General features: G+C 37.6%; 1 protein-coding gene across 1 annotated transcript in view; it reads left to right on the top strand.

Moving 5' to 3' along the window:
* Positions 1-2,087: 2,087 nt before the first annotated feature.
* Positions 2,088-25,145, top strand: part of TET2 (tet methylcytosine dioxygenase 2) — a 40,028-nt gene continuing 16,970 nt past the window's right edge. Inside the window, exons 1-6 of the mRNA XM_068975564.1 lie at positions 2,088-5,493; positions 7,108-7,198; positions 8,601-8,694; positions 9,320-9,528; positions 21,954-22,104; positions 23,979-24,068. Coding sequence (XP_068831665.1) covers positions 2,088-5,493; positions 7,108-7,198; positions 8,601-8,694; positions 9,320-9,528; positions 21,954-22,104; positions 23,979-24,068 — 4,041 coding nt within the window. The remainder of the gene's footprint in view (positions 5,494-7,107; positions 7,199-8,600; positions 8,695-9,319; positions 9,529-21,953; positions 22,105-23,978; positions 24,069-25,145) is intronic.

Genomic DNA, 25,145 nt, shown 5'->3' with positions numbered 1-25,145 from the left:
GGTTGGCCAGTGTACAATCTTATTCTCTGCAAATGGTAACTTTAGTGTTGCTTTCCAATATTTATTTCTTCCTCTGTTTCATTTGTCCTGGTTAGTAAGCAGTGGCTATTTTAATAGACCTTTTTTATAGCCCAAAGGGAAAATAGTCTTGATTTCTTTTTCTGCTTACATCCTTAAAATAAATTTAATGAGAAAAACTGTGGGAAAATAAAGCATGACTCCATAATAAATGGGGCAGCATTCACTTTATATAATGGATTATTTTTTATTTTTAGTACCCATTTCATCCTGCTTTCCCTACTATTTGGACTTTGAAATGTCCATCAATATTGGTCTCAAAAATGTTTGAATGAATGACTGAATAAAGAAATGAACTCAAGATGAATAAAGTTTATCAGTCTAAGTGAAACTGATTAGATGTTTACTCTATAGTAAGCACAAAAATAAACAGAGTAGGATATTTTTAAAGAATTCACAGTCCATTAATAGAGACCAAGCAAGATACAATTGCATGTGATGTATTCAGCAGTAGACTATTTATAAGGTAAAGAAGAAGAATAGAAATGGGAGTGATTAATTTTTCTGGGAAATCAGGAGGGAATCCCTAGAGAAGGTGATCTGATACAGTTTTAGCTGGATACAGAAGTCACTGGGCATGATAAGGGGACTAGGAAGGCATTCTAGGAGATAAAACAACAGTGTGGAGGTCTGAAACAGCTTACAGTGTTTGGGTATTTATAAGCTGTTGTTATGGTTGGAGTATAATCTGTGGGAGCAAGTAGGAGGACAGAAGAATGGAAACTTGCATATGAAAAACAATGTCTATTAGGCAGGAATTTGCAGAAGAAGGAAGCAGCCGGATCCTATAGAGGAAAATACAGAATCACTTAGAATGGGCATATAAATTTACTTTCACCCCTATACGCCATCCCCTGGACTGTTAACACTGCAGGGACCGTGCCTTGTCTTCCAGGTGTGTTTGGGTGAAGAGTTTGAGAACTGCTGATGCATGCAATAAGAGTTAGTAAAGTGTGCGGGCTTCCCTGATAGCTCAGTCGGTAAAGAATCTGCCTGTAATACAGGAGACCCAGGTTCGATCCCTGGGTTGGGAAGATCTCCTGAAGAAGGAAATGGTAACCCACTCCATTATTCTTGCCTGGGCAATCCCATGGACAGAGGAGCCTGGCGGGCTATAGTCCATGGGGTTGCAGGACTCGGACACAACTTAGAAACCAAACCACCACCAAAGTGTGTGAAGAACGGTATGACACCAGATTTGCATTTTAGAACATTCCCTTTGATAGCAGTTTGAAGGATCCTTGCAAGACTGGGAAGAGGACAGCTGGGTTCAGGAGAAAAATCTTTAAAAAAACTACTACAGTAGATAGTGAAGCAATCTAGTCATGTCCGACTCTGCGACCCCATGGACTGTAGTAGCCTACCAGGCTCCTCCCTCCATGGGATTCTCCAGGCAAGAGTACTGGAGTGGGTTGCCATTTCCTTCTCCAGGGGATCTTCCCGACCCAGGGATCAAACCCAGGTCTCCCGCATTCCAGGTAGACACTTTAACCTCTGAGCCACCAGGGAAGCCCCATAAGATAATGTAGATCTGGCCAGTAAACGCCAGTGAAGATAATTCAAGGAATACGCAGGAAATGGAGTTGACAGAACTTGGCAAGCGATTGGATATCTAAGGTGCTAGAGGAGAAAGAAAAGAGGTAGTCTTCCTCTGTTTTGGACAAGAAAAATTATTAGGGAAGGAAGTTGATAATATTTACTAATATAGTATGAACTTCTCACATTAGCTGGTGATTTTGATCTTTGTTTTTGGTGAACATAAATATTTGAGGGTTGCTGGGAAGACAAGAATAAGCATATCCTGAGTAGCTCTTGACTGTCACTCTGAGACATGAAAAGGAATATCACAGTTTGCTATGTCTAGGAATAGCAATATTATTAAGGCCACAGTTTTTCTGTAAGGTGTACTGTTAGTGTTAGATATATTTTAATGTACTTTAATTTTTGTTTCTGTGCTCTTTAGAATTCATTCAGAGGGCAGCCTTTTGGATGGCCCCGAAGCAAGCCTGATGGAACAGGACAGAACCCACCATGTTGAGGGCAACAGACTAAGTCCATTCCTGATACCATCTCCGTCTCCCATTTGCCAGACAGAACCTCTGGCAAGAAAGCTCCAGAATGGAAGCCCATTAACCGAGAGACCTTATCTGGAAGTGAATGGAGACAGCAAGTGGCAGTCTTTCAAAAGTTATTATGGAATACCCCACATGAAAGGAAGCCAGAAGAGTCGCGTGAGTCCGGATTTCATACAGGAAGGTAGAGGGTATTCCAGATGTCTGCAGAATGGCGGGATAAAACGCACAGTTAGTGAACCTTCTCTTTCTGGGCTCCATCAGAACAAGAAACTGAAACCAGACCAAAAGGCTAATGGAGAAAGAAAGAGCTTCGGGGAAAGCCAAGAAGGAAATCCAGACAAACGCAGCAGTCAACCAAACGTCTCCCATGTGAGTGGTAGCAGGGAATCTGTGAGCTCTGCGGCCCAAGAAAATGAAGTGAAAGATTTCACCAGTTTTCCAACACACAATGGCGGTGGGTCTGAAAACCCAGAGCTTCAGATTCTGAACGAACAGGAGGGGAAAAGTGCTAACTACCATGACAAGAACATTGTATTACTTCTCAAAAACAAGGCCGTGCTCATGCCTAATGGTGCTACAGTTTCTGCCTCTTCCATGGAAAACACACACGGTGAACTCCTGGAAAAAACACTGTCTCAATATTATCCAGATTGTGTTTCCATCGCGGTGCAGAAAACCACATCTCACATACATGCCATTAACAGTCAGGCTACTAATGAGTTGTCCTGTGAGGTCACTCACCCAGCGCATACCTCAGGGCAGATCAGTTTCCCACAGACCTCGAACTCTGAGCTGCCTCCAGAGCCAGCCGCAGCGGCGACTGAGAGCTGTGAGGCAGATGGTGCCAGTAAACCAGCTGCAACGCTCGGGGCCTGCCCCTTTCAGAAACCAGAACAGCAGAAGTCCGCTTTTGAGATATGCCCATCTCCAGCAGAAAGCAGTAACATCCAAGGAACTGCAAAGCTAGGCTCTGGTGAAGAATTCTGCTTGGGTCCCAGTGGCAATTTGCAGTCTCCCGGCGGCAGCTCTGAACGGTATTTAAAGCAAAACGAAATGAATGGTGCTTGCTTCAAGCAAAGCTCAGTGTTCACTAAGGATTCCTTTTCTGCCACTACCACGCCACCACCATCACAATTGCTTCTTTCTCCCCCTCCTCCTCTTCCACAGGTTCCTCAGCTTCCTTCTCTAGGAAACGGCACTCTGAATGATGGGGTTTTGAAAGAACTCCATCACTACCCCAACCAAAGTGACCCAGCTCTTTTAAGGGAAGTTAAAATAGAGGGTCAACGTGAGGCACCACCACCCCAGAGTCCCACTCCCTCCGCCCATGTATCCAACCCCTCTCTGATGCTTCCAGCAAGGCCTCAGAATAATTGTGTTAACAAGAATGACAGTCGGACTCCGGGGACAATGACTATTCCATTGGGTTCAGAGAAAACCAGACAACTTTCCGAACATCTCAAGCCTAACCCACCGACTCTTCGTAGCGGTGGAGATCCACAGGATCACTGCCAGCATTTGATGGGGCACAAACAGCAAGAGATTCTCAAGAGTCAAGACAAGGAACAAACACGTGACCGCATGCTCCCAGCACAGCGCTATCTGAAACCAGGATGGATTGAATTGAAGGCCCCTCACTATCATCCAGCAGAATCCCATCTAAAATGTAATGAGACAACCCTGCGGTCAATTCTTCAGTATCAGTCCAACCCCTCCCATCAAATGACCTCCAAACAATACACTGGAAATTCCAACATGCCTGGGGGGCTCCCAGGGCAGGCTTATATCCAGAAAATAATGCAGCCGGAGCAGGGGCCACCAAGGTACCAAGTTGAGATGAATCAAGTGCAGTCTCAAGGTACAGTGGACCAGCATCTCCAGCTCCAAAATCCCTCACTCCAGGCACACTTCTCCAAAGTGGAGCCTTCACCGGACACTCACAGGCAGTCACTGTGTGCCCCGAGATGTCATTTCCAACAGAGACCAGATCCCCGAACTGAGAAGCTCATGCCCCCAACAATAAGACAGCACTTGAATCAACAGACTTCAGAGACTGAACCCTTCTCAAATTCACACCTTTTACAGCATAAGGCTCATAAGCAGGCAGCACAAACACAACTACCCCAGAATTCACATCTCTCTCAAAACCACCAACAGGAGCAAAAATTACAGCTGAAGAATAAAGAACAAATGCCCCAGACCTTTTCTTATCTCCAGGGCAACAGTGATGAGCCAAGAGAAGGAACATTCTTTAGCCAGGTTAAAGTAGAAGAATGCTTTCCTGGTGAAGATCAATATTCAAAATCAAGTGAGTTCCAGACTCATCATCTCAAAATGGGACTGGAGCAAGTACAGAATATAAACAGTATAAATTCCCCCTATGGTCAGATCTTGAAGTCAAATGCAAGCAAAGTACAGATTTCTGGTTCAAACCATATACAACTGGTTCCAGACAATAAAGAACAGACTGTAAATTCTGAACTGTTTGCAGGAAACAAGATCCCAAATGTGCATCACATGCAATATTTTCCAAATAATGTGACCCCTAAGCAAGATATTCTTCACAGGTGCTTTCAACAACAGGAACAAAAGCCTCAACAGGCTTCAGTTCTGCAGGGATATAAAAGTAGGAACCAAGATGTGTCTGGTCAACAAGCTGCACAACTAGCTCAGCAAAGGTACTTGATGCAAAACCAAGCAAATGCGTTCCCTGTACCCGATCAGACAGGAACTCACGTTCAGACCCCACCTCAGAAGGACATTCAAAAGCACGCTGCTCTGAGGTGGCACCTCTTACAGAAGCAAGAACAGCAGCAAACACAACTCCAAGCCGAGTCTTGCCGTAGTCAGATGCAAAGGCCGATTAAGGTCGAGCCTGGATCCAAACCCCATGCCTGTATGCGCCCCCTGTCAGCACAGCCAGAAAATAAAATGTGGAAAAAGATACCCAAGCAAGAGATTCCACCTCCCAGCTGTGACAGTGCGCAGCCGCGAAGCATCCTTGAGACCATGGAGCAGCATCTGAATCAATTTCAGGTCAAATCATTATTTGACCATAAGGCTCTTAATCTCAAATCACAGAAGCAAGTAAAAGTTGAAATGTCAGGGCCAGTCACGGTTTTAACTAGACAAACCACTGCTGCAGAACTTGAGAGCCACACCCCAGCTTTAGAGCAGCAAGCAACGCCTTCCTCAGAAAAGACACCAACCAAAAGAACAGCTGGTTCTGTTCTCAATAATTTTTTAGAGTCACCTTCCAAATTACTAGATACGCCTATAAAAAATTTATTTGATACACCTGTCAAGACTCAGTATGATTTCCCATCATGCAGATGTGTAGGTAAGTGCCAGAAATGTACTGAGACACATGGTATTTATCCAGAATTAGCAAATTTGTCTTCAGATATGGGATTTTTCTTTCTTTTTTTAAAAATCTTGAGTCTGGCAGCAATTTGTGAAGGCTCATAAAAACCTGAAGCTTACATTTCTTGTCTTTAAATTACAGATGCTTGTGCTGTGCAAGAGGGAACTTCATTTACACTCAATTTTTCAAAAAAAAAATTAAAATGATTGTGCATGCTCATTAGTCCCTACCTTCAAACCCTTTAAAATATAAAGGTATCTGTTTTAGACTAATCAATCTATTTAACTCTTTGTGTATCAACTCCTGGAGAGATACTCAAGCTATAAAATCATCTCATTAAAATGGCCAAGTAACTGCCATATGCAAATTGATGTAGGAGCTTTTAATATTTTTTTTAATTCAAGGTTGAATGTATTAGTAGTCTTACAAGGTTAACTTCCAGTTAAGATGGAAATGATCATCCTTCTGCCTCAGTGAGTTGGGGGAAATTATAATGCTGAAGTTCTAAATACTCATAAAGTTGCCCTTTCTCTGTGTATTCATTTGAAACATTGTGTGATTTATATTTATTTTGATAATATTTTCTCTTTAAAATTTCATCTATTTGATAGAAAATATGGTATTTCCCTTTCTTTTTTTTTTTTAAAAAAAGAGCTTCTTTTTGTTAAAATTCAAGATGCTTGATAGGTGTGTTGTTGGATACAGTAGAAGACATTTGTAAAAACCAGTGTTAAACTACTGTGGCTAATAGTCCACCCACATCATGTTATTCTTCTCACAATGGGACACCCCACATTTTATAGGAGGATGGAGGGAGGATCCATACTGCCCCTTGGCGTGTGGTTAATATTATTGCCTCATGGGGCTAACGTGCCACACATGTCATAAACAACACTGGGTAAGTTATCCTTATCTTCACGCCTCGCTCCTATCACACTAACCCTTTTTTCCCTCACTTGTCATCTTTGATGGTATGCAAGAGCCTCTTCCTTTTTTCTGATCCTCTCTTCAAGTTTTCTCTCATCATAAGTTGTTCTAAAGTACATACAGACATGGATCTGGATTCAGTGTTCTTATTTTTAAAACAGAGTGATTGAATGTTATGGGGAAAGAAGAGGAGAAAAAGGTATCTTGATAATAAACTGAACAAGGTCCTGGGGGGTGAGACAGGACAGGCGATTTTATTTTTAATCTTTTAACATCCAAATAGCAGGCAGGCTTCTAGTAAGCTATAATTTTTTTGTTCAGTTTAAAAAATTGGATTGTAGTTGATATTACATATAATATATTCTAATTCCCTCACTATTTTCTTTGTTTAGTTCCACTTACTTGGTTTAAAATAGCTCCTTATCCCATATCTGAAATGTATTTAATATATTTTTATCTGACAGGCAGAATGTACATATACTTAATTATTTCGCACATTTTTTTTAATAGATTAGTCCATCAATTCATTTTAAAGGAAAAAAAAAATGTTTAAAGTCACATTTAGGGCCCTTACTGTACAGTTGGGGGATAAGCTTTGTGGATATAGCCTTTATATTTAGTATAATTGAGGTCTAAAATAATAATCTTCTATTATCTCAACAGAGCAAATTATTGAAAAAGATGAAGGTCCTTTTTATACCCATCTAGGAGCAGGTCCTAATGTGGCAGCTATTAGAGAAATCATGGAAGAAAGGTAATTAACACAAAGGCACAGGGCAGATGAACGGTTATCCTTTTGTATATGTCAGAATTTTTCCAGCTTTCACATACAAAGCAGTAAACAATTGTAAACTGAGTAATTATTAGTAAGCTTAGCTATTCCAGGGTTGCCAACGCTACACACTGTGCTATTCACCAGAGAGTCACAATATTTGACAGGACTAATAGTCTGCAAGCTGGCACAGGCTGCCCACTTTGAGATGGATGCCAGAAAACCCAGGCATGGACAAGAACCAGCCAGCCAGCCAGCCTGCCAGGCATAAAGGTGCTGGCACAGGCTGCAAAGAGAGGCCCCGCTCTGGTTTTCCCACTTGATGATAAAGTGTCAGAAAGAGGGGAAAGGTGGTATAAGAAAGGAACCATTGAGTTCAGTTCACCTCGAGTTGTAAACGAGTAGCTACCTCTAAGGAAATTGTCCACTGGTATGAGCAGAAAGCAAGAATGATATACTGAATAGAAATAGAACAGATTCTATTTATAGCTACATTTATGTTTAACTGTTAGTCATAAGTATGCAAGTATTTACCTGAATCTACATGGTTACTCCTGCATGTAGAAGATTCTGAGATAATCAGTGCAGAGAGAGATGTTCATATAGGTGTCAACAGCGCTGAGCTGCTGTTATGCTGGGGTGCCTTTTCTTTAAGAGGTAGGCAGTTTTATCATTAAAATACATTAGGAAGCATTCTGGGCAGCAAGGACATATTCTGTATCATTGTTGCCCCAATTCTAAATCATTTATTTCTAAATTAGCATATAGAAATTCACTAAATAATCATCTCATAGCCTGGCAAAAATAGTGAATTTTCCTAAGTGCCCTCTTTTATTAGCAAGTAGTAAGTAGTGTCTTGGTCATAAGGGAAAGTATAATCTGTTTCTAGAATTATTCCATAGTTTCAAAATTGCTGGATACTAGTTATTTGACAGCCTTTTAAACAACGTGAGAGAGATTCTTAGAGGAATAGATTCTAACTAAAATCTATTAAGATTCCCCAAGTTTTAAAATAGTTAAATTCAGCAAAGGACAAATCAAATAGTACATATCTTGGAAGACTAAATTTAACAAACTTGGAAAAGTTTTGTGCTTTGTGAAATTATGTATAAAAATAAGTTTCCCCATTATTTTTACCCAACATATAATTTCAAAACAGTTCATTACAATTATCAATATATTTTGATACTAAAGAGATACAAGGCTTAAAGTCTGTTATCCAGTTTCCTTGGCTTAGTTCTGGGTTTTTTTGATAAATTAAACTATTCATTTCTCAGGATGTGATCATAGAATAAAATCATGCTCAAATGTTCAGTATTTTGGTTGCCTCTCAGATTCATTTGCTAATTCTATGTGTGTGTGTGTTTCTGTGGATTTCTTTAAGGTTTGGACAGAAGGGTAAAGCTATTAGGATTGAAAGAGTCATCTATACTGGTAAAGAAGGCAAAAGTTCTCAGGGATGTCCTATTGCCAAATGGGTAAGTGTGACTTGACAAGGCCTTTGATCCTCAGTCGTGGGCGTTTTGATTCATTCACCTAACCCTGAGAATTGGGTTGCCCAGATCAGACAGTCGTTTATGCCAGTTGAAAGGAATATAGCTTACATTTATCATTTTGTCATCTCTTAAGAAAAAGGCAGTTTAAAACCATGTACAAACTGTACTTAATTGAAAGAACTTAATGGCGAGGAGGAGGTCTGTTCAGGTGCCTACTAGAAGTATAATTCTTCCCTGCTTGTGAGGTCCTAATCCTTTAAAAATCTGCAGTTAATCTTTATCTTGTCATTTTTGAAGCCCTGGAACTTTAAAGTCTTGCCCCTGTAGCTCTGGCTTTAGTGCAGGGAGCATTGCCTGCAGTGTCCTGGGGAGGGGCTGCTACACACTGCCTGCATTTGCATCTCTCCTGGTTCTGACCCCAGGGTAAGCCCCAGCGTCATAGATGGGCAACAAAAGGCAGGTGGCATGTGATGATAGATGTCAACCTAATTGTGACCAGATGTGAGAAAATATACAGACATCAATCAATGCTCTCCTCTGCTGCAAGTGACCCTTGTTTTGTTTTGGTTGGGGTGGGGGTGTTGGGGTGGAATGGTGACCCGAACAGGTGGTTCGCAGAAGCTGCAGCGAGGAGAAGCTACTGTGCTTGGTGCGGGAGCGAGCTGGCCACACCTGTGAGGCTGCGGTGATCGTGATTCTCATCCTGGTGTGGGAAGGCATCCCAGTCTCTCTGGCCGACAAGCTGTACTCGGAGCTCACCGAGACGTTAAGGAAGTATGGCATGCTCACCAACCGGCGCTGCGCCCTGAACGAAGAGTAAGTGCCTCCGGGGGGCCTCTCTTTCTCCGCTGCTAAAAAAGCCTGACCATTGGCTTGAGGGTAAAGAGTCGAACTTGCGTTTTCATGTTTATAAAATAGGGCTCAAAATGCCCACTTCACAAACCTGCGATAGGATCTTGTATTTGCTAACATGGATACTTTGAGGAAGGTGCACTCAGTAATATTTTGTACCTTTGGACAGTGTAGCTATGAGTTAGAAGCAGATTGCTGGAAGTCTGTGTATATCCACAAACTGGACCATACTATAAACTTGAAAATATTTGTGTGTCCACTCGCTGCAGGCTCGCTCTTTTTGTGTGCTTGGCCATCGTGTTAGTATTGATAACAGGAAAATTCACAGTGCTGCACTGAAATCCTATGTAACTATTTTAGTCACAGTTTAATTTTGCACTTCTTCTTTTAGTCTCCTTTCTCCTGTGTCCACCAAATTACAAAACAGTTTACTGAGCTTATGGAAATATTGTCTGTTCATTGCAGTAACCCACTGCTAACCAAATTTGTAATTTCATTGACTATTACTCTAACTGGTATGGTTTAAGTATATGTTAACATAGGTTCTCCCTCTGGGACATTGGGGGCAGGTAGAGGAGATTCTAAATCAACTATTAATAATCTATCAAAGTTACTGTTTCAATATGAAAATGTGGCTTGGTTTTCTATGATAGTTATGATCCAAAAATTTCATGGTGTGTACCTTATGGCCATAAACCCACTTTCACAAATGATAGATTGGAGGATCCAAGTTGTTGATTGTTAAGACATGACTCAAACTTATAGCTGACTGCTTTGAAGTGAAGTGAAGTGAAAGTCGCTCAGTCATGTCCAACTCTTTGCAACTGCATGTCCATGAAATTCTCCAGGCCAGGATACTGGAACTGCTTGCCTCTCACTTCTCCAGGGGATCTTCCCAACATAGGGATCGAACCTAGGTCTCCCACATTGCAGGCGAGTTGAACCACAAGGGAAGCCCAAGAATACTAGAGTATATCCCTTCTCCAGGAGATCTTCCCAACCCAGGAATCAAACCGGGGTCTCCTTCATTGCTTTAGGTGTAAAGTAATATTCTATTTATCCTAACATCTCATGTTTCATCTTTTAAAAAAAAATTGATTTAGGTGCCTTTAATCAGAAAGAAGATGAACATTAAGACATCTTGAGCTGGTGTTGGTAATAACATTTTTCTCAGGAATTCAGTGACACTGCCTTGTGTTTGTAAAGCAGACCTCCTCTTAGACTTGGTGGCTGGAACTTCTAAACCACCAAAGATCTTGTGAAAATGACAGTTCTGTTTACATTTCTTAAAGTTTCTTGCAAACTATATTTCACATCCTTTGAAATTGATTTAATTTTTATAATACCTGTTATTTTTCCCATGAAGGCTTTTCTTTGATTCCTATAAATGCCATTGTGTCTGAAACAGAATTTATTTCTATATGTCAGATTTTATATTAAAACTTTGCTAAATTACATTATTTTGCATTTGAAAATGATGAATGTTGATGGGGCTGGGGTCTAAGAAAAAATTGTAATTTGTCTCACTGGTCTAAATAAGAGGCAAGTACAAAACTATTAAAAGATGTGCTACAAATATTAAGACATTTTAAAGGCCAGTCTGTATACTTTTGCTTAACTTGGTCTGGAATTTCAAAGTAAAAATGAGGAGTTATTTAGATGGTATTTTGGCTTTGGGCTACTCATACTTACAGCAGTCCCCCCAAAAAACAAAAAATATGCTTGAAGTACATGATTCAAATAGACACTTAACCAATGGCATACCATATATCACTCAGATACAGCTTATGAAGTTTCTCCTACCCTATAAAATTTTATTTCATATCTGGCAAAAGTTAAAATTATTATTATTATTTGCCAAATATGAAGAATATTTATTTTCATGGTATGAGATTTTATTTTTATTGCAGCTTGTTTATTGTTTCTCTATCCTTAGGCCTTGAAAAACTCCTGGTAACAGGGTCAGAGGGCTTCCCTGGTGGCTCAGCAGGAAAAGAATCTGCCTGCAGTGCAGGAGACATGGGTTTTATCCCTGGGTCGGGAAGATCCCCTGGAGGAGGAAATAGCAACCCACTGCAGTATTCTTGCCTGGAGAATCCTATGGACAGAGGAGCCTGGTGGGCTATAGTCCATGGGGTCACGAAGAGTCAGACACGACTGAAATTACTAAACAACAACAATGAAGGATAATCTCAAATTGGGGCTGCTGACTCATTTTAATGTTCAAAGCTATGTGACTCTCATCACTGAATTGTTATAAATCCCAGTGCGAGCGTGCACCGTAACCACCCACTGTGAGTCCAGAAACAACTCTGAGAGCATCTTCCAGTGGGAAAATCAGAATGAATTTTTACATTTCCTTTGAGCCAAGCCATTTGTTCCTCCTTTAAAGATCTCCCTTTGAGATGTCCATTTTATGGACTAAGCCTAACCAGTATTTTTTTGGCAAGTAGGAGTTGTGGGACTGCTATCTGTCATTATAAGAAAGTCAAAGCCAGAACTGTCTCTGCCATGCTAGGTGATATTAAACTTTTAAAGAAACTGTATATTATACAAAAATTTCCAATATACATAAATGGAGAGTACAGGATAATGAATCCCCAGGAACTCATCACACAGCCTCAATATTTATCAACATTTTGCCAATACTATTACATATATCCTCCTTGCCACACTTTCTAACCCCACCCCTGCCACTGTTTTAAAGCAAAACAGATGTCATATCATCTCAGCTACATTCACTCTGATGTATAGCGCTAACAGATAAGGACTTTTTGTTTTAAACAAAACCTAGTCACAGTGGCATTATCCTTCATTTCAAAATTGAGTGGTTCTTGAATATCATTTAATGTTCAGACCACATTTAAAATTCCCTAACTGGATCCTATTTCCAATATACACAGAGAGTGAAAAAACACTGAAAAAAAGAAAGTCTATATCTTGCATTTGATTGAGACTTTTCAGTAGGCCCTAGTTCAAGCCTATCATCTAACATAATTACTGATAAAACTTCCTTTTATTTTCAAAAGTGTCCCAGTTTGTAAGATAAAGTATATGATTCACAAGCTTCTTGTGAATAGTTTCCCCTCTTTTTAAGGAATTTGTTAGACTGTATGATTTTGATTTGCTTTGTAAAATTTCCCACACTCTGGATTTGACTGTGCACACTTGCTTAACTTGTTCCTCTGCCACTAATATCATTTAGACACTGGTAGTTAGAGACTTAAATATGCATATATACATGTACATTAGCAGAATGCTTCATAAGTGGTCATGAAATAATCTTACTTCTTTAGACCCATCATGAGGGACATAATATCTGCTTTGTTCCATTTATAGTGATATTATCAGTGTTCATTTCTGAAGTTTTTAGCTTGATCCACCCATCATAAAGTTTCCTAGAAAACTTTCACTTAACGGCTTAGCACATCCATCAATGATTATTACCTGTTTGTATTAGTTTGCAAATTGAAATGTTTCTTATTTTTTAATGTTGTACAAATTTATTTGTTGTATACATTTAAATTATTTTGCTAGTTTTCTACTCTTGCATAAGTTTGAATAGCTGATCTAGTTTCTAGCTTACATTTCTTTTCTTTTTTACAGTTAGAAGTCCAAAGAGGTTGAAGCATTTTAAAAATATGTTGCATAGGCAAATATTTTTACTACAATTTCTCTGATTTGTTATTTAACAATTAGCCAAATTTTGAGACATGTTGAAATGAGGCTACAGTGTGAAAATTCTAACTGTAATTGAAAGGCCTCTGTCGAAAGAAATGTGCCTTTTTAGTATCCATTTCATGTAGGAAATCACCTTGAAGTCACTTTGTTATGTAGTGACCTTTTAAAATTTAGATATAATTCACACACTATAAAATTCACCCTTTTAGTATACAATACAGTACATTAGTGTATTCATGAAGTTGCACAACATTTTTGTCACGCCCAAATATAAACCTCATAGCCATTGGTTAGTCACTTTCCATTCTTCTCTCCCCTAAATGACAACTACTGATCAACTTTCTGTCTCTATAAATTTGCCTCCTCTGGGCATTTCATATTAATAGAATCATACAATATTTAACCTATCTTTCTGGCCTTTTCCACTTAGCATAATGTGTGGTCTTTAAATTTTGTTTTTAATTTTTAGCAGAGTATAGTTGGTTTACAATGTTGTCTTAGTTTCAGGTATCCAGCATAGTGATTCACTTGTACATATATTCACTCTTTTTCAGATTCTTCTCCCATATAGATTGTTGCAGGATACTGAGCAGTTTCCTGTGCTTTGCTGGTCTTCTGTATATAGTAGTGTGTGTATGTTAATCCCAAGCTCCTTTGTTTTGTAAATCATTTTTTAAAAATTAGATTCCGCATGACTGATATCATGTGATATTTGGCTTTCTCTGACTGACTTCACTTAGTATGATAATCTCCAGGTCCATCCATGTTGCTGCAGATGGCATTATTTCATTCTTTTCTACAGCCAAGTGATACTCCATTGTGTATATACCTATAAATATATATATATATATATATCACATTCATTCTTCTGTCGATGGACAGTTAGGTTGCTTCCATGTTTTGGCTATTGTAAATAGTGTTGCAGTAAACATCGGGGTGCATATATCTTTTCAAATTCTAGTTTTCTCCAGATACATGCCCAGGAATGGGATTGCTGGATCATATGGTAGTTCCATTTTTAGTTTTTTAAGGAACTTCCATACTATTCTGTCTAATGGCTGTACCAATTTACATTTCCCACAAACAGTATAGAAGTGTTCCCTTTTCTCCACAACCTCTCCAGCATTTACTGTTTATAGATTTTTTGATAATGGCCATTGTGACTGGTGTAAGGTTATTGCTCATTGTCGTTTTGACTTGCATTTCTCTAATAATTAGCGATGTTGAGCATCTTTCATGTGCTTTTTGGCCATCTGTATGTCTTTGGAGAAATGTCTATTTAGATCTTCTGCCCATTTTTTGATTTTTTTAAAATATAGAACTACATGAACTGTTTGTATATTAGAAATTAATCCCTTGTCAGTCACTTTTTTTGCAAATATTTTCTCCCATTCTGTGGGTTTTCTTTCCATTTTGTTTATGGTTTCCTTTGCTGTACAGAAGATTTTAAGTTTAATTAGGTCGCATTTGTTTTTTTGTTTTTATTTTCACTAGGAGGTGGATCAAAAAAGGCTATTGCTGCAAAATTTTTGTTAAAGAGTATTCTGCCTGTATTTTCCTGTAAGAGTTTTTAGTGTTCAGCTTTACATTTAAGTCTTTAATCCATTTCAAAGTTTATTTTTGTGTATGTTTTCAGAGAGTGTTCTAATTTCATTCTTTTACGTGTGGCTGTCCAGTTTTCCCAGCCCCACTTATTGAAGAGACTGTCTTTTCTCCATTGTATATTCTTGCCTCCTTAGCCATAGATTAATTGAGCATAGATGTGTGGCTTTATTTCTATTCCATTGATCTGTCAATATATTTCTGTTTTTGCACCAGTAGCAAACTGTTTTGATAACTGTGACTTTATAGAATAGTCTGAAGTCAGGGAGCCTGATTCCTCCAGCCTTATTTTTCTTTCTCAGGATTGCTTTGGCTATTCAGGGTCTTTTGTGTATCCATACAAATTAAATATTTTGTTATTTTAGTTCTGTGAAAAATGCCACTGGCAATTTGATAGGGATTGCATTGAATCTGTATATTGCCTTGGGTAGTATAGTCATTTTGATAATATTGATTCTTCTAATCCAAGAACATATCTTGGAACATGTCTTGGTATATCTTTCCATCTTTGTCATCTTCGCTTTCTTTTGTCAGTGTCTGATAGTTTTTGGAGTACGGGTCTTTTGGCTCTTTAGGTAGGATTTTATTCCTATATCTTATAATGTTTTAAAGGTTTGACTTTGTCATCACAGTAATCAGTACTTTATTTCTTTTTTATGACGGAATAATATTCCATTGTGTATATATACCACATTTTCTCTATTTATCAGTTCATAAACATTTTGGTTATTTCTACTTTTTGGCTGCTAAAAATATCTGTGTACATGTTTTTGTATAGACATATATTGTCACTTCTCTTGGGTATATACCTAGGAATGGCATTGATAATCATTTGGTAATGCTGTTTAACTTTCTGAGGAACTGCCAGACTTTTCCAAAACAGCTGCACCACTCTTCATGCTTAGCAACAAAATAGAGGTTCTTATGTTTCTGCATTTTAATCAAAAGTATTTATTGTCTGCCTTTTTCATTATAACCTTTTCAGCGGGTATAATGTGTATCTCATGGTTTTGATTTGCATTTCCCTATGAGTAATGATGGGGCTGCTCTGTGGCTCAGACAGTAAAGCGTCTGCCTGCAATGCAGGAGACCCGGGTTCGATTCCTGGGTTGGAAAGATCCCCTGGAGAAGGAAATGGCAATCCACTCCAGCACTCTTGCCTGGAAAATCCCATGGACGGAGAAGCTTGATAGGCTACAGCCCATGGGGTCGCAGAGTCAGACACAACTGAGCAACTTCACTTCACTTCACATGAGTAATGATGTTAGTCGTTATTTCATTTGCTATTGGCTATTCCTCTCTGTCTTCTTTGAAGAAATCTTTACTTAAATCTTTGCTCAGTTTTTAATTGTTCTGGATATTACAACTCATCAGATATATGGTTTGCAGATATTTTCTCATTCTGTAGGTTCTCTCTTCATTTGATGATATCCTTGAAGCACAGAAGTTTTTTATTTTGATGAAATCAATTTGTCTTTTTAAATTAATTACTTGTACTTTTAGTGTCATATCTAAGAAATCATTGTATAATCCAAGGTGTTGAAGATTTACACCAGTGTTTTCTTCCCAGAGTATTATAGTTCTAGCTGTTACATTTGAGTCTTTTGATCACTGTTGAGTTATCATGTGAGATAAGAAGTCAACTTCATTCTTTTGCATGTGACTATCCAGTTGTCTCAGCACCATTTGTTGAAGAGACTGTGTTTTCCATATTGAATTTCTTGTCATTCCTGTTGAAAATTAATTGACAAAGATGTATGGGTCATTTCAGGACTTTCCTATTTCATTAATTTACATACCTGTCCTTATACCAATACTTCATGGCATTGACTGCCATAGTTGTCGTGATGTTTTGAAATTGGGTGTGTAAATCTCTGTTTTCCTTTTATAGGATTATTTTGGCTATTTTGTGCCCTTTTCAGGTCTCTATGAATTTTAGGATCAACTTATGAATCTCCCCATCTGGAATTTTGACAGAGGTTCTATTGATATCTTAACAATATTACATCTTCCTATATATTAGACAGTATGTCTTTACATTTATTTAGGTTTTTAATTTTTTTCAATGATGTTTTATCGTTTGCAGTGTACAAGTACTACACTTCTTTTGTCAAATTCCTAAATAATTTATTATTTTTGATACTATTTAAGTGGAATTATTTTGATTTCATTTTTGAATTGTTCATTGTTAGTATACACTTACACGATTGGTTTTTATATATTAACCTTGTATCCTGCAAACTTATTAAACTAGTTGATTAGTATTAAATTTTTTTAGTGGATTCCTTAGGATTTATACATACAAAAATCTTGTCATCTACGAATAGAGATAATTTCTTCATTGCCAATCTGAGTGTCTTTCCTTTTTTTTTTTAACACTTTTGCATTATTTCCCTGGCTAGAACATATAGTAGATTGTGAACAGAACTGGCAAAAGCAAACATCTATGTTTTATCCCTGATTTTAAGGGGAAAACTTTTAGTTTTTCACTATTTAGTATGATGTTAAATGTAGGGTTTTTGTAAATGTTCTTTGTCAGATTGAGGAAGATTTTTTTCTGTTCTTAGGTTGAACATTTTTATCATAAAAGGATGTTGGACTTTTCTCGGATGCTTTTTCTGAATTTCATTTTGTTAATGTAGTATTTAATATTGATTGTTGTTTTTTTTTTTGTACACTGGACCAACACTGCATTTCTGGGATAGTTATTACTTGGCTATAGTGTATACTTTCTGTGTATGTTGTTGGATTCTGTTTGCTGGTGTTTTATTGAGGATTTTTTCATCTATATTCATAAGATATTGGTCTATAGTTTTCTTTTGATGTCTTTGTTTTATGGTTTCAGGGTAATACTAGATTCCTAGGATGCATTGGGAAGGGTTCTCTCATATTATTTGGAAGAATTTGTAAAGGATTGGGGCTAGTTCTTTAAATGTTCTTTAAATGTAACAGGAAAATCATGTACTCCTGGGTTTATCCTTGCGGGCAGTTTTTTGATTATTGATTCAGTCTTTTTGTTATAGATATATTCAGATTTCTATTTCATCAGTTTCAGTAGTTTGTGCTTCCTGGAACTTTTGTCCATTTCATCTATGTTATCTAATTTGTTAATAGATCTTTTTTATAGTATTCTCTTATAATGCTTTTAATAAGGTCATTGGTAATATCCTCTTTTCGATTTCTAATTTTAGTAATTTGGGTCTTCTCTCTTTTTCTTGGTCAGTCTAGCTAGTTTTGTCTACCAAGACCTCAGACAGCTACAGTGTTCAACAACTGCCTCTGACTATTGTCAACAAATACCTCCAGTGGGGAAAAGGCTGTATACAATAGGTGAGCTCCAGGTCAGATCAAATAAAGAAAGCCTTGTTGGTGAGGTCTTCTAGAGAGCTACCAAATGGGTAAAATAGTGACATTTCTCCAAGAGTAGGGCTTTGGAGGATATCCAGCCTAATCCTGGAGTAACAATTCTAATGTGACAGTATTGTTACTTTAGGTATATTCAGTGTGAAGATATAGAAATTTTTTTTAGAAAGAGAAATTTTGAACTTTTTAACCCATGAATTCATACTATTTCCTATTCATAGGATTACAGGATCTTTACTTATCTTTAGACTTCTTTCATCTTACACTGAAATTCTTAATTGAAGTTAACAATGATTTCTTCATGTCAGAACATACATAAGTAACTTCAAAATAATATCGTTACTACAAATAAGACTGTTGTTGTCCAGTGAGGTCAAGAGAACAATACATAAATGAAAGATGCAACCATCCACTTGTCCGCATGTATCCAGAGTAAATGAAGTCATTATCTCAGAAGTATCTGCTCTCCAATTGCAGCGTTGTTTACTATAACCAAGGTATGGAGACAACCTAAGACTCCATTAATGGATAAATGGATAAAGATGTGGTTTGTGTACACACACACACACACACACACAGGAATATTATTCAGCTTTTAAAAAAGGAAATCCTGTCATTTTTGAAACGTGGATGAACTTGGAGGGTATTATACTGACTGAAATAAGCCATATGGAAAAAGACAAATACTAATGGTATCAATTATCCATGGAGTCAAAAACAAACAAATAAAAATCAAACTCATTAAAACAGAGTAGCATAGTGGTTGTGAGAGGCTATGGCCTGAAGGAAATAGGGAGAGATTGGTAAAGTATGTATGTATATAATCATCTTTCATTATAAAATAAGATCTGAGGCTCTAATGTATAACATGGTAACTATGGTTGATAACACCTTGTGATATAATTGAAATTTGCTAAAAGGGTCATACTTAAATGTTCTTTGCAAGGAAAAAAAAAGATAAATTTGTGAGGTGACAGATGTCTTAACTAACTTCATGGGAAAATCCTTTCATAATATATGCTTATATCAAATCATCACATTGTATACTTTAAATATTTACAATTTCATTTTTCAATTATACCTCAGTACAGCAGGGAAAAAAAACCTATTAATACAGTTTTCCTTCTGGCTTGTTTTATCTTGTTTTAAATTTTTGATTTCTTTGCTTGGTCACCTGTTTATTGCCCTTAGGATATAGCTGACTTGGTCTGTAAAGTCACAGTACTATATTTTAGTCAAAAACTAGAAGGCACTCAAAGGCCCGTCTGTGTTGGGATGGTTAATTTGTGGCATATTTATACAACTGAAAACTGTATGCATGTAAATATGGTAAAACTACATGTAACAATACAGTTGTAACATCCAAAAAATGTTGAAGAAAAGATACAGATAAGCTTATACTAAATAATTGCATGTACCTGTGTATGTTATATATGTATGTGTATAATATACATACACACATTTCTATTTTTATACTACAGGATAATATAGCATACTACATGTAGTGTCAGTTCAGTTCAGTGTCTCAGTTGTGTCTGACTCTTTGCGACCCCATGGGCTGCAGCACTCCAGGCTTTCCTGTCCATCACCAACTCCCAGAGCTTACTCAAAGTCATGTCCATCGAGTCAGTGATGCCATCCAACCATCTCATCCTCTGTCATCACCTTCTCCTCCCACCTTCAATCTTTACCAGCATCAGGGTCTTTTCAGATGAGTCAGTTCTTCGAATCAGGTGGCCAAAGTATTGGAGTTTCTGCTTCAGCATCAGTCCTTCCAATGCATATTCAGGACTGATTTCCTTTAGAATGGACTGGTTGACTCTCCTTGCAGTCCAAGGGACTCTCAAGAGTCTTCTCCAACACCATAGTTCAAAAGCATCAATTCTTCAACGCTCAGGTTTCTTTATAGTCCAACTCTCACATCCATGTATGACTACTGGAAAAACCATAGCTTTGACTAGATGGACCTTTTTTGATGAAGTAATGTCTCTGCTTCTTAATATGCTATCTAGGTTGGTCGTAGCTTTTCTTCCACAGAGCAAGCGTCTTTTAATTTCATGGCTGCAGTCACTATCTGCAGTGATTTTGGAGCCCCCCAAAATAATGTCTGTCACTCTTTCCATTGTTTCCCCATCTATTTGCCATGAAATGATGAGACCGAATGCTATGATCTTAGTTTTCTGAATGTTGAGTTTTAAGCCAACTTTTTCACTCTTCCTCTTTCACGTTTATCAAGAGGCTCTTTAGCTCTTCACTTTCTGCCATAAGGGTGGTGTCATCTGCATATCTGAGGTTATTGAAAATTCTCCCAACAGTCTTGATTCCAGCTTGTGCTTCATCCAGCCTGGCATTTCACATGATGTGCTCTTCATATAAGTTGAATAAGCAGGGTGACAGTATACGGTCTTGATGTTCTCCTTTCCCGATTTGGAACCAGTCTGTTGTTTCATGGTCAGTTCTAACTGTTGCTTCTTGACCTGCATACAGATTTCTCAGGAGGTAGGTAAGGTGGTCTGGTATTCCCATCTCTTTCAGAATTTTTTACAGTTTGTTGTGATCCACACAGTCAAAGGCTTTGCCATAGTCAGTAAAGCAGAAGTAGATGTTTTTCTGGAACTCTCTTGCTTTTTTGATGCTTTAACGGATGTTGGCAATTTGATCTCTGGTTCTTCTGCCTTTTCTTTACATGTAGTATAAAAATAGTCAAAACTATGTATATGTGTTTGTGTGTGTGTATATATAAATGTATGTGTGATCTATACTATACATAGAAGGAAAATGGGCAAAACTATATATATACACACACATACTTTTTCACTTTTATATCACTTTCACATACATATACACATGCATACACACTAAATTCAGTAGGTTTACAGTATCTACTGTATAAAGAGCTTCCTTAGTGGCTCAGTTGGTAGAGAATCCCCTGGCAGTGCAGGAGATCTGGGTTTAATCCCTGGGTCGGGAAGATCCCCTGGGGAAGGGAGTGGCAACTCTCTCCAGTACTTTTGCCTGGAGAATTGCATGAGAAGAGGATACTGGCAGGCTGCAGTCCATGGAATCACAAAGATTTAGACACAATTGAGTGACTAAGCACAATCGACATAATAGTGTATGTATAGTATAAAGGGTTTCCCTCGTGCTTCAGTGGTAAAGAATTTGCCTGCCAATGCAGGAGACTCAGATTCGATCCCTGCATCAGGAAGATCCCCTGGAGAAGGAAATGGCAACCTACTCCAGTATTCTTACCTGGAGAATCTCATGGACAGAGGAGCCTGGCGGGCTACAGTCCATGGAATCGCAACAAGTCGGACATGCCTGAGTGTATGGACCCAGGCAGAGGAACACATATAGTGTAAAGATAGGCAAAACTCATCTCTTGTGATAGAAGTTACTGTTAGGAGGACAGTGCCTGAAAGGATGGGGTTTTGAAGGTGCAAGTGGATGTTTTGTTTCTTAGTTTAAGTGCCACATGGATATGTTTCATCTGTGAGTGATTGCAAGCTATAAAATCATGTGTACTTTTCTCCAGTTTATACTGCAATAAAGTGTTTGTTTAAATGGTCTTTTTGAGTCAGTTGAAATAGTTATTTTCTCATTTGATTGTGGCACAGCTTAATATAAAGTTAGAGTTTTAAAATTAATTTGCACCCATTTTGGAATGTAGATACCCAGAATATGAGGTTGATGGCCCAGTCAGTGCTACCCATAGTCCTGAAGTTGGTTCTTTGCTTTCTCAGGAGAACCTGTGCCTGTCAGGGGCTGGACCCAGACACCTGTGGTGCCTCCTTTTCTTTCGGTTGTTCATGGAGCATGTACTACAATGGATGTAAGTTTGCCAGAAGCAAGATCCCAAGAAAATTTAAGCTGCTTGGGGATGACCCAAAAGAGGTTTGTTTACTTCCTGATGTATAATCTGTTTATTTTTCATGGAGAATTGGTGAACACAGATGAAATGAATAATATGATATACTCTGCTAAACTCTCATTAGCAGAGAGAATTTCATCTCAAAGATGGATCAATAAAATTTTGGCTAAACTGTAGACACACATAATAATATTTTATAAAATTATGCATGATAACAACCATGTGATACCAAAGTAATAGGGTTTGAGCAACACAAACTCTTCATGCTTATATCTTTTTATTCTTTGTCTTTTATATTAATTTGAGTTTTACACAGCTGTCATTTCCATATTAAAATTATTAATACTTGACTGTTAAAACTTTCATCTTTTAAACCTGAATTATAGAAGCCATGTTTGTGACGGCCACATTCATAAAAGACCATTTCTATTCACCTTTTCAGCCCATGAGATGTGATGATTTAATGTTACTATGATAAGTGCATTCAAGTAACTAAAACATACTTAGATTTTAATATAAAAGTGTAGTTGAAATAAATGAACTCTAATTTCTCATTGACATCACTGGGTTTGTCCTTTCTCTGGACTATCAATTTCTCAAAATATAACTTGTAAACTGGTATGAAATTTAACAACTTTTGGGTAGCTTGTGTTCTAGGGGATGTTAACTGAATAATTGGAAAACCTCAGTATGTTTAGTGTTTAAATATGATAAAATTTTTAGTGAATCTGTACACAGTATAGTTTTCTTTCAAATTTTAGATGCAATTGAAATAGATATCTATACTATTGATGTAATAATTTTTACATGTCCCTCTAATTGAAAAATGTGTGATCTCTATTATTTGTAATTATAATGGTAATCGGAAATTTAATAAAGTGCCAAAGCTCTTCGAGTCACGATAAATTTTTTTCATAGAATGATAATATTTTAATAAGCTGTATTAATGTGTTAGATGTCCTCTTTTCATAAAGAAAAACATCCAGCTCTTTAATAAACCTAATGAATAGCAAATCTGCATGCTGCCTTCCACTTTAATTTTTCACACTGGAGAGCTTTTTCACCGCTACGTCATAAATATTTATTCCTGTGTTTCATGTAAACCAAATCCAAGGGATGGCTAGTAACATCCTCTGTCTGTCAGATAGGAGGGCTTCAGTAAGAAATCTCCTCACCTTCTGACATACAAACGTTTTTCTGCCAGCTGGTTAAATCTCCCAAGGTTTTTAGAGAAATATCAATGTGAAATGAGAACATCTAGGTATGAATGGAACAATGGACTATTATCATCACCTAGCTTTTAAAAAAGCATATTCTTTGTTGGGGGGGGAGGGAATGTAACTGAACATTTTTCCTCTTTTAAACTTTACAAAATTTTTCACATACACCACATTATAGTTCGTGGAGTTTTATTCATAGTTGAATCACCTAGTGATTTTTAGTTCTATGGAGATATCATTTCAAATTTTGAAATGCTATTTTTATAACCATTTAAAAATATAAAGATTGGAAATAGGTGAAACCAAACAAATCCTTTCAACACCTCATCTTCCTTGGCCACTAACTGGAGGGAGTAGAGAATGTGACCTTTTAAATGGCCTCATTCTCCTAATCTACTACTAGTATAGACATATATTAATAAAATGCATGCAAAGTATAAGATTGATTAATCTTATTAAAATAACAAAGTGGTACACATTTAACAACACAAACAAAAACAGGTTATAAATGGTCTACGCTTTTCACTCAGTGTGTTAAGATGGCAGTTATTTAATAAGAGGTGCTATATATAGTGATTTGGATCTAAGATGTAGGGGGAAAAATCTAATTAATCACCTTTCATATATAGATAGAATGGATTTGGAATTTAACATGCAGAATTGTTCATTTTATACAGGAAGAGAAACTGGAGTCGCATTTACAAAACCTGTCCACTCTTATGGCACCAACGTACAAGAAACTTGCACCTGATGCATACAATAATCAGGTGAGTTTAAGCAATGATTGACAGTTATTGAGATGCTTTACTTACTCATTATTGATGACCTACCTGTCTTTCCAGAAATAGTTTTGAAGCAATGTTTTTCTTTTATCTAACTTTTTTCTCTTCTGAATTGTTGAAGCCACTGTAATGTTCTGTTTTTGATAAATGAAAATTATACCATCCAAAAGAGCATATTTCTGGTCTTTTAATCTGTAAAGATAATGAGTTTTTAAGGCTCACAAGCTGTTTTACTTACTAATCTTGTTCTCATATGGATAATTTTATCTCTATAGACAGGCTATAGTAGTTAATTAAATTATATGATTCAAACTATAGTTCCAACCACCTGTTAACTGTTTTCATAGCAAGTCTATACATATAAAGCTATGCATGTACCACTTTGTAAGTGTATATACGTGTGATGAGATATATTAGATTTTGCTAGTTTCCCCCTATTTTCTAAGTGTGTGCCAGGTTGTGCCTATATGGAAGGCTTGGTGGTTTGTTTAGAGATGCTCATGAAGGAGGCGAAAGACCATGAAGTCTACACAGTTTCAATAAACTCCTTCTTTAGAGGAGAAATGTAAAATGCCAACTATAGAAAAAAAGGATAACAGCTGGGATAGAGGTATGCACACATTTCTGAAGGAAAAAAAGCTTCTCCCTGAGTAGAGGAAAGCTGTAAGGTCATAAATGGCCTTGGAGACTATACAAAGATCTTTGAACTTTAAAATCTTATAGACAAGAGGCCTATCACTGGGGTGTGTTCCAAGTGTATATTGGGGAAAATGAGGGTGAAGCAGTTTAACTCTATAAGGTTGAAAGTGAGTGTAGTTGCTCAGCTGTGTCTAACTCTTTGCACCCCCATAGACTGTAGCCCACCAGGCTCCTCTGTCCATGGGATTCCCCAGGCAAGAATACTGGAGTGGGTTGCCATGACCTCCTCCAGGGGATCTACCTGACCCAGGGATCAAGCCTGTCTCCCACATTTCCAGCAGATTTTTTACTGTCTGAGCCACCAGGGAAGTGGTGAGAGTGAAGTGTTTTAACTCTATATGGCTACTCAAGCCAAATAAATGA

Source organism: Capricornis sumatraensis, chromosome 7, assembly GCF_032405125.1.
Source record: "Capricornis sumatraensis isolate serow.1 chromosome 7, serow.2, whole genome shotgun sequence".
NCBI lineage: Eukaryota > Metazoa > Chordata > Mammalia > Artiodactyla > Bovidae > Capricornis > Capricornis sumatraensis.
Note: the sequence above shows the minus strand (reverse complement) of the source record. Positions and strands in the feature narration are given on the sequence as shown.